Source organism: Acyrthosiphon pisum, chromosome A2 (genome assembly GCF_005508785.2).
Source record: "Acyrthosiphon pisum isolate AL4f chromosome A2, pea_aphid_22Mar2018_4r6ur, whole genome shotgun sequence".
Lineage (NCBI taxonomy): Eukaryota > Metazoa > Arthropoda > Insecta > Hemiptera > Aphididae > Acyrthosiphon > Acyrthosiphon pisum.
In genome coordinates this window covers 86,101,327-86,112,841 of record NC_042495.1, presented here as the reverse complement: position 1 = coordinate 86,112,841, position 11,515 = coordinate 86,101,327, and the positions used below count along the sequence as shown (strand labels likewise).

General features: G+C 27.8%; 1 protein-coding gene across 1 annotated transcript in view; it reads right to left on the bottom strand.

The window, feature by feature from the left end:
- Positions 1–4,573, bottom strand: part of LOC100166414 (protein will die slowly) — a 6,666-nt gene extending 2,093 nt beyond the window's left edge. The window contains exons 1-6 of the mRNA XM_029490007.1: positions 4,274–4,573; positions 4,115–4,211; positions 2,773–2,936; positions 521–610; positions 302–441; positions 1–225 (exon numbers count right to left, since the gene is read on the bottom strand). Of these exons, the coding sequence (XP_029345867.1) occupies positions 1–225; positions 302–441; positions 521–610; positions 2,773–2,936; positions 4,115–4,211; positions 4,274–4,315 (758 nt within the window). The 5' untranslated portion in view covers positions 4,316–4,573. The remainder of the gene's footprint in view (positions 226–301; positions 442–520; positions 611–2,772; positions 2,937–4,114; positions 4,212–4,273) is intronic.
- Positions 4,574–11,515: the final 6,942 nt, after the last annotated feature.

The following is an 11,515-nucleotide window of genomic DNA, read 5'->3' as shown; positions in this document are numbered from 1 at the left end:
CCTGTCACAGAAAAATTCGCGAATATACAGTATTTCTCATTTTTATGGCCAACATAAGTTTTAAGACATTTGCCTTTAGTATAATCCCATAATTTAAGAGTATTATCAAGAGTAGCTGCCAAGATGTATTTTCCATTAGGTGAGAATTTTACGAATGAAACCGGTGGATTGTCATCGTCGATAAGTGTTTTTAAACATTGACCACTGGCAGTATCCCAAATACGACTAAAATACAAACAAGCCATATAAAAGTATAAAATGTATATAAATTAACTAAGAAGTTTTTTTAAAAAAATATTACCATAAACCATCGTAACTACTAGAAACCACAAGGGATCCATCTCTATTAAAATGAACAGCACTAACTGGATCAGAATGGGCAGGAAGTGTTTTCAGACACTTACCACTTTTTACTTCCCAAATTCGTACACTTTCATCAAACTAAAATAATAAACAAATTATATAAAAAATAGATGTTAAAAAATAAATTTTTAACTGTTACTAAATATTTAAAACTTACAGATCCAGAAGCTATCAGATTTGATTGTGGATTAAAATTGCAACAAAAAACATAGTTACTATGGCCTTTAAGTGTCTTGACACATTTTGACTAAAAAAATAAAATAATAATCAAGTAGTTTATTAAATTTAATTAAGTGCATTTTAATTTTTTAAGCCTTTACAAAATTCTAATTTATTATTCAACAATGAAATAAAATACATATTTTTGTATAGAACAAATTAAAATATTAATCAATTATTATTAGATAATAAATATTATACAGAGTGATTCACCATGCAAGCTCACCCCCTTTTTTGTCAATAGCGCAGTTATTCAAAATCTGATTTTCTTATATACTTTAAGACCATATTTTAAAATTCTTGAGATTTTTTGTACCTACTACTTAAGGAGTGTTCTATGGAGGTACAAACTTCTGTTTTTCAAATGAGAACACCCCTATTCAACTATAAATTATATAGGTAGACAGTAGAAGATAATTTTTCTGAATTATTAACACATCAAAATAAAAATTTGTACGTGTAGTTTTTGAGTTATTTAATTTTGTGTTCTAAGGATAAAAGGTCCACGGTAATGGGTTTATAAGATATGGGGGCTATGATGATTTATAAATTTATTGTAATCATTAATATTACTCTATCAATAATAGTAATTTGTAAAAATGTCCCAAGTATAATAAATACTAGATCCAATTTTACATCTTTTTTATATTAATTAAAGGACTATTATTTTTAAAACAAACATTTTAATAGCTGAGAAACTACTGAATCAAATTTTGAATTGGGTACATCAAAATTTTCAAAAAAATTATCCACTAAATAATTTACAGTAAAAAATAGGGTACTCATTTGAAAAACAGAAGTTTGTATTGCCACAGGACCATCCTTAAGTGGTACAAAAAAATTTGAGAATTTGAAAATATAGTATTTGAGTATATTTAAAAATTCCAAAAATCAGAACTTGAATAAATTCATTATTAAGAGGATGTCAGCACACTATTTGTTTTCTTTTTCTGGCCCACGCGCAACAGACAAAACGCATTTACGCAGAATCATTTTTTCTATATTTTTCAGAAATCATAGAGTAAAATAACCCATTACAAAAAAGATAGAGAATAATAATTTTGAAGGAATGACATATCTATTTGTTTAAATATTGTCTCAAAACAATTTAAACATAATTTAAATTTACAACAGTTTTTTGTTTATTTTGAAAGTAGAATACAAAGTCAAACAACAATAAAATATAAAATCGATATTTCATTCCCTTAAAAAAATTTCTATCTTTTTTTGTAAAGGGTGATTTTACTCTAAGATTACATAAAAAGATAGAAAAAAATGATTCTGCGTTAAAGCATTTCGTCTATGTTGCGCGTAGGCCAGAGAGAGAAAACTAATAGTGTGCTGACATGCTCTTAAAGGAAAAAATGATGGTGAGCGTGCTTGGTGAATCACTCTGAGTAAACAATAAAATAAGTTATTTTTTTCAAAAATATTTTATTGTGACACTTTAAAAAAAAAAGTAATTATTAATCTATCCAAATGTTCTTGTAAAGATATTTGTATATTTTAATCTTGTAGTCATTGTATATTATATTTTATTTAGTTGATGGATAAGTAGTTTATGGATTTTTAAAATATTAAGCAATTAATAATTACACAAACTACTATAATAATATTTGAGGAAATTTGGATTATTTATTTAGTTAGATACAACAAATACTAAACTAGATCTAATAAAAAGAAGATTTTTTGTTCCATTCAGCATTCCATTTCATACAAACTTACAATTAAGAAAATTTGGGTCTAGCAGAACCAATATAGTGTTGTTAGCTGTAATATTTGAGAAAATTAACCTATTGTCAATCATGAAGCTAAAAACATTATTTGTGTTTGTACATTTTTTTTTACAACTTGAATTCTTCTTTGATAATGAGCATTTTTAAATTGTAATATTTTACATAACTTACAGAAAAATTGATGTATTGTAAAAATCCTAAGCACAAACACGGATAATGTTCTTAACTTTAAGTTTTGAAGTATTGAAGTTTTCAATGCACTTTAATATCAAAGACAACAGCACAAAATTGGTTCTGCTGAATATTATATAATTTGCTATTTTGCGTGTTTGTTAGAATGATATTACACATATAGGTGTGATGTTCTTCTTGAAAATAAATAAAGAGTGAAACATCTAATACCATTCATAATTAAATTAATTAAATAGATAATTACTATAAAATAAATTCTTACCGAACTTAATTCCCAAACTTTTAATGTCTTATCATCAGAGGCAGATACTAAAAGACGACTATCTGATGACCAACTAACATCACTGATTCCTAACTTGTGTCCAGCAATAGACTTTTCAAACTTTCCATCATAAGCACCCCAAATTTTAATCAATTTATCAGCAGCTGTAAACAATTATTAAAATATAGAATAGGTCAAATATTATAACATAATCAAAATTATTTAATAAACAAAATATAATTAAAAATATATTAATTTGAGAACATTTAATATATATATATTCATTGTGAAACTAAATATATTTTATACTAATTTTATTGAAGAGTAAGATTTTGGCAAGTTGTCCATTATCAGTCCGCAAAAAAATTACGATCCCGCTATATTTTTTTTTTTTTGGAACAAGTCTAGTTTAGCAGACAGATGATCTAACAAGTAATTTTAACCTTGTTAGTTGAAGTAACACAAGTATAATGGCTCTTGGCTTCAAACTCAAGGGACCTCCTGTCGCCTGTCGGCTCCGGTCACTAGACACGATGACCAGAAAAAAACAAAAAAGTATCCCTCGACTTGCTATGCAACACCACCTCAAGTAGGTTACAAAGTTTTGTCGTAGTATGAAATACATAGGTTTCCCAAAAAAATAATTTAAAAATTTGTTATAAGAACGGCATTATAGAAGTGTTGCGCGTATGCGTATAAAAGTACAATCGCAAACTTTGGAAGGCTATAACTTCCAAAATAATAATTTTCGCAAATTTATATTTACACCATCGTTTTAAACTCGTTGAAATACATAGGTTTCCGAAAATAAAATTGAAAAATTTGCGTGGGCGATAAACTAGACTTATGCCTTTTTTTTGTGCTTATACTATTTACACATTATAAACAAACTATCCTACATTTTTGATCACTCCTTTTCACTGATCCCCATGCATATTAGTAAAAAAAAAAAAAATATATCATTATTAATGTCAAATGAGTTATATTAACTAACATGGTAATTATTAACATAATAATGACAATATCTGCGGAATGTAATTTATAATTTATGCATATTATTAGAAAAAGTAATGAATCTTTAAGAGGTGAATGGTATAATTAACAATCTGCAATCGAGTTCCTATAACACCAAATAATTTTATATTTATATAATGCATATTATATTGTATAGATTGTTTATAATGAGTACACGGAGCATATTATTAAGTATAAAATTTCTTAGAATATTCAAGTCCACCATTAAGTTATTAATGTAGAAAATCGAATACAAAACACACAGATCTAATCATAGTTTATACATACATTACAAACTCTAATATAAAATTGAAGAAACAAAACTCACATGAGCTCGCGAGCCATTCACCATTAGGACTGAACTTCACTGACGACACGGCCTTGGTGTGACCAGCCAATGTAAATTTTAATGAGTAATTTGGTTTCTAAAATGTTAACATTTCTTTAAAACTTTCTGAAGATAAAAATCGTGGGAAAACACTATTACCACATTGCTGGAGGATTTTTCTCGATCCCTGGCCGGCTGCATACTTTGGCCTAGTGAAGGCCGCCACAGAGGATGTAGGGCCGCTACGAATAATGACCAGTTACTTCGACAATTTCTTTCTTAAATTTTTGTTATTTATTGTATTATTATCTAAAAATTGAATAGACACATCAAGGCATCGACCAGTATATAAGTTTATGACACTATTATAATTTATAACATTTATACCAACAGTCAGGTTTTGGTTAGGTGTCGTGTTTGTTTACTTTCGTAGGACGTCCTATAAACACCGAGCTTTGATCACTGTCATCCAATCGCTGCAGCTCATAGTTATCCATCGCCGTCCTAAGAACAAAAATCGAACAAACTGTTCGTTCCATGATAAATATTTATTTTTATCAGTTTATCACCGGACACCGACGAAATATCACAGAATATATATATTTATAATTCTTATTACCTAATTGGCGGCTGGCGTTATTAATTCAGACCTCTTACTAATCAGTGCCGTAAAAATCATTGGTGCATGCGGTCTACAGCACTGGGCCCGCAGGGGTGAAGGGCCCTTGGCGGATAGACGTAATTTTTTTTTTTTTTTTGAATTTTGTTATTACCTTGTTTATCTTGTTTGTTATATTTCATATAACAAAATGCAAAAGCCTGGTCCGCCTAGTTAGTATTTTTGGGGGTCAAAAGTAAAAAATTCGCAGTAGTTTTCAAAAGCGTCGTGAACTCGTGAAAAACAAAAGAAAAATTAAGGAAAATCGGAAATTTTACGCAAAATCTGTTTTCGAGAAAATCGATTTTGGTTTTTGGTGCAACTCTAAAACTAATGACCGTAGGTTGTAGGTACATAAAATTTTGACAAAATGTTTATATTAGCATTTTCTATGCTGGGTGATTCTTTTATCAAACAACACTCATTATTTCAAAGTGTACATTTTTTTGAAAATATATTTTTACATAGTCTCAAATGCTTATAAAACAACGTTTTCATTAAAAAATTATATTTTTAAATATTTTTTATCCTAATAATTTTTTAAGTTTTTTACTTTTTTGAATGACAACATAGGGTTTTAATTTTATATTCCAAAGCAGAATATTTTTCTTAGTATTTTGATACATGAAAATTGAATTTGGGGCGAGTAGTTTATGAGTTATAAATATTCAAAGTTTAGATGAGCGGAGTGGTTGTGAACGGGTAATACATGGGTACACGGAGCCCGGGCATGCGGATAAAAATTATATTAAAGCCCGTGTTTTTAATACCCGTGTATATCCCGTGTATATCCCGTGTATATCCCGTGTATATTACATATTAATTTAGAATTAAAAAATACTTTATCTTACATTATATATATTCAAATAATTGTATAGCCCTCGATTACTTACCTACCTATTATTTAAATATGTTATAAATACCTAAAAGTTTTGCTTAAAAATTAGTAAGATGCCTTGGTTTATCGTATAATTTTATTTAAGTATAAACATAAACTATAAGTATAATAATATTTATTATTTAAACTGGTTTTAAGATTAGATCATAAACAATCAAAAAGCTATCTTATCGCCAATTTTATTGCATTACGTTTACTACTTTTAATAAATGGGATATCGGCCAAAAAATAATGTCAGTAGTTACTGATAATGCAAAGAATGTGTTGAATGCAGTTGATTTACTGGATAATATCACAGAAAAGAATGATCTAAGATCTAACATGTGCCGCACATAGTTTACAACTTGCTGTCAACAATGCCCTAAAATATGATAAAATAGAAAATTTATATTATATATTTATACTACAAGTATGTAGTAAAATTGTTTGTCATTTTAAGCATTCAAATTTAGCTCGTTAATATTTAAAAGATAAGCAAGAACAACTAGATTTGCCAACAGAAAGCTTGATTCAAAGCTGTAAAACTAGATGGAATTCTATATTTATGACGCTTGATTGACTTTATAAAAACAGGTTCCCAATTTCAAATGTTCTAGCGGATCGTTACCCGTTGGTGTCTCACTGTTAATATCGTTTATTCGTTTATATTTGACATTTGTATTCCATTTTATTTATTTTATTTTAATTTGACATCATTTTAAGACGTCTAAAACTCTAAACATTCCATTATGGTAAGTTATTTTTATCATTTAATTTTTAGTAAACCTAAATGATTTGACAGACAATATTCTAATAACTTATATTTATGTTCCTAGTTTAGTTCCTAGTTTCCAAACTTTAATAGTTAGGTATAAGGGCCGTTTCACATGTATCAACTTAATTAATGTAAACTAAAAACGAGCGCTGACGATGCGCGGTCGCGTATGATACACGCCCATGTGAAACGGCCAAACTCATAAACTATTCGTCTGAAATTTGATTTTTATTCCGAAAAATATTCTGCTTCGAAATATGTAATTGAATTATATAATATACGTAATATTTTATTGATTTCAGTGGCGCAACCAGGATTTATTCAAGGGGGGGGGGGTCCAAAAAAATGTATTTAACTTCTGTTTGTCTGTCCTTTTCCTGAGTATATACATACATTTCATTTCTTAATAAACACAATTTGCCAGGATTAAGACCAATAAAAAAAAGGTGGGCAAGTGGATGTCGCTCTGCTGTATAGTAGGTTACAAGTGGGTCACTGTATAATGGATGGTATTAAATTTGAATTCAATGATATAATATCATTGTATAAGAAAAACGATTCTGAGCGGAGACTGAATCTAGTTATAAGATATATTATATACTTAAATGTATGCTATTAAAAAAAAAAATTGACCAATCATAAATTCCAAATGAATCATATTACAATATCCATTAGGTACTTATAACGCGTTATACATCAACAACAAACCATGATACTATCATAGATATAATAGTATACTTTAGAAGTTTCAAGTATCCACGAATAATATTATACAATCACAACAAAATAATTAAAATAGTTATTCTAGGTTTTTTAATATGTAATTTCGTCCAAATTTGAACTTAAAATGAGTATGAAAATAAACTGTGCTTATGTATTTTTCTGATTTTTTGGTAACAGAATTAACTACTTACGTGAAATATTGTTTTACATTTTCAATCCTTAGATATAAAAGTTGAACATTTTATAAATTTTTAACTACAAAATAATTATTCAATTTTAAATTTGATCAATTTTGTTAATTTTTGAATTTAATAATGCTAATATAAAAAAACTGTGACCAAAGATTTTTAATATTTTTTAAATGTCATTGTAAAAATATAGTAGGAGCCTTGTATTAAATTTTCAAGTATTTTTACTCAACAAAAAAAGTTTTATTGACATTCATAGAAAAAAAAATTAATAATATTGGAAACTAAAAAATAGTTCAAACTTCAAAACAAATCAAAATATTTTAAAAATTTCATCATGTATAGAAAATGGAAATATAAGCAACCAGTGAACATTTCATGTATCTACGGTTATTTGTTTTAAAGTTACAACAAAAACCAAAATCAATTTTCTCGAGAACAGATTTTGCGTAAAAATTCCCGTTTTTTCTTAATTTTTCTTTTGTTTTTCACGGTGCTTTTGAAAACTATTGGAAATTTCAAATTTTGACCTCCCGCATGCACCAACTAGATTCACTTTCCCATTAAACAAGATATTGTTGAAGAAAATCGAAGGAGTATTACTACCCCAAACCGTGATGAAAGACACAAAAATTAAAAAATTAAAAATAAAATAAAAATAAAAAAATAAAAAAACACACATCATTGTAAAATCAATACATTCATCGTTTCACTCAGAATCTAAAAAACACACAATTATAGTATTTACATTTTTTAATTTATATTTACAATGCATGTTATTATCGGATTCGACGTGTTATCAACAAAATACCTAATGTCCAAATCTAATCTAATAAGAATTAGAAATAATAATAATTAGAATTAGGATGCTGTTAACTTCATAGTAATTTGTAATTTCTCTGTATGATTATTATAAGTTATATGTTAAATATAATATATTAAATATATTATTATCTATGTTATCAATAATTTTCACATTTAGACTATCATTTCTTCATTAACTGTTATATTACCAATATGTAAATGCCAACTGACGTCTATTAATTAATGAATAAATAAAAACTAATAAGTAATAATCAAAGTAATCAATAAATTTCGATAACCATTTCACAGAAACTTTTGAAAATAAAAATAAAACTATGACATTAGCCAAGGGGGGGGGCGGACTCGGGGTCCACCCCCCTGGGTTCGCCACTGATTGATTTCCTAAATTGTTATTATTATTATTATTATTATTATTATTATTTATTATTATAGGCAAAGTCTCTAACAAATAAACAGACTAGAAAAATTAATTCTTTTTTTTACCTGAGTCAAAAAAACTAATGTCAACCAGACTTAAAAATACCGAGATCAACACAAATAATAGTCAAAATGATAATGATAAGATTCCCGTTCAAATAATTCAAAAGGAAATAATTTGTAGAACGACCGATATCGGAGAGATTATTAATAAAAATAGTCATTGTGTAAATACAGTTTCAGATATTTGGATACCAGATGATAGTTATATTATCTTTCCTAGTAGTGGTAAGAAAAATTTAAAATTTCAATGGTGGAATTGGTTGGCATATTCTGAAAAAGATGATGGAGCATACTGTAAAGTGTAAGTATTGTGTTTTGTTTACTGGAGACCGTGGAGGTGTTGGTAAACAAACTTTTGGTAATTTGGTAAAGAAACCATTTAAAAACTGGAAAGATGCTATTGAAGTATTTAATAATCATATAAATTGTGAATATCATAAAACTTGTATTCTAAAAGGAACATGTGCCAAACAAATTTTAGAAAAAAAAGTTGAACCTATAGATATCCAAATAGATTCGGGAATAAAACGTAAAATAATTGAAAATAGAAAAAATCTTATTCCTATCATTGAAACGATCATTTTTTGTGGTAGATAAAATCTTTATTTAAGAGGTCATAGAGATAGTGGACCCTTGAATTTAACAGAGCCTAATGAAAATGATGGACATTGTCGTTCATTGTTGAGATTTTGTGCTAATATAGTGGTGATGTAGCAATAAAAACGCACTTAGAAACCTGTTCTAAAAATAATGCTTCCTATACGAGTCCGATGATTGCTAAAGAAATAATTTCAACGTGTGGAGACATTATTTAAAAAAAAAATAGTCAATAAAATTAATGAAGCAAAATGTTTTTCGATATTAGCAGATAAAACATCTGATATTTCGGGTATCGAACAATTTTCTTTGTGTGCGAGGTATTTTTATAATGGTCAAATTAATGAAGATTTTCTACTGTTAAATTTACCTACTACTTTTTCTTGATGTAAAAATACATCTTCATCAGCAAATCAATTGCATTTTGTGATTAATAACTTTGAGTTCCAGTATACTATACACAGTGCCGCAATAACCGGGTGTGTTGCGTGTGTCTAACACACGGGCCCAGGGCCCCAACCCATAATGGGGGGCCCAAAGATAAAAATTTTAAAATATTATATAGAAAGAAAAAAATAAAACCATTTTGTTATAATAATAGTAGTTACTAATAAAGATTGAACAATAGATCGGGTTTTGTTTTGTACACAACTATACAACATTATCATATATCAACGTTTCTTTTGCAGCCTGTATAAGTAGTATAGCGGAAATTAAAAATAGAAAAATAGACTAAAAAGGTGGGCAAGTGGGTGTCGCTTTGCTGTACAGTAGATTACAAGTGGGTCACTGTAATGGATGTAAAAAATATCATTGTTTAAGAAAAACGATTCTGAACAAAGACGGTCAGACATCATGCAGCGTATGATATTACTAAGTATATATGATGATATAATTGTGAATAAAGTAATTTATACATAACCTATTTACGCGGAACCTCGTTTTAAATTTTCAATCCTTAGCTTAATTTATAAAAGTTGAACATTTTATACATTTTTAACTACAAAATATTAAATTTTAAATTTATATAAATTTTGTCGAAATTCAAACTTTAAATGCTTATAAAAAAAATTGTGCCTATGTATTTTTAATATATTTCAACTGCTATTGTAACAATATATCAAGAGCCTTGCATTACATTTTCACGCTTTTTTACCCTAAAAATAACATTTTATTGATATTTATAGAAAAAGAAACTAAAAAAAATTGAAAATTCAGTGTCCGCAAACAACTCAAAAAGAGTCAAATTATTTTCAAAATAGAAAATGCTAATATAAACATTCAGTGCAATTTTCAAGTATCTACAGTCATTCGTTTTTAGGGTTCCTACGGTAAAACGGGACCCTAGCTATTACTAAGGCTCCGCTGTCCGTCCGTCTATCACCAGCCTGTATCTCATGAAAGTTAGAAAGTTGAAATTTTCACAGATTATGTATTTCTGTTGCCGCTAAAAAATTCTAGAATATATAATATAAACAGTGTTGTCAACATCGTTATAGCTGATGATAGTACGGAACCCTTCGTGCTCGAGTCTGACTCGCACTTGGTCGGTTTTTTAATTACAATAAAATAAGAAAATCGTTACATGAGATAAATCGAGTGAATATCAAATGTTGTAAATATATGAATTTCAAACTCTTATAAAAATTTAATTTGACTTTCTTGTAGACATTATTTTTTTGATAAAGGTAGACAAACTTATGAGGAATCTTGTATTCATTTTCAAATCTTAGATTTAAAAAGAAAATATTTTTATGAATTTCTGACTCAAAATTATTTGGAAATTTTCGTAAGTTTTACGTATTTTGTCAATATTTTAACTTTAAGTACTTATAAAAAAAAATTGTGACTGGATTTTAATTTTTTTCATCTGCCTTTGGAACAATACATTAAGAGCCTTCTATAAAATTTTCCAGCTTTTTCAACTAACAAATACAATATTTATTTTGTTGATATTTATAGAAAAAAAAAACTATAAAAATTGAAACTGAAAATGTCCGTAAACAGCTCAAAATAGGTCAAAATATTTGGAAAATGTTATGGTGTATCTATTGAAAATGCTAATATAATTTATAAACATTCAGTCAAAATTGCATGTACCTGCCGTCATTTGTTTTAGAGTTGTACCAAAAACCAATATCGATTTTCTCAAAAACAGATTTTACGTAAAATTTTCCCGTTTTTCTTTAATTTTTCTTTTGTTTTTCATGAAAACGACTGGGAACCCGCAAAGTACCAACTATACTCCGCGCGGAATAAAAACGTACCTCTTCGCATA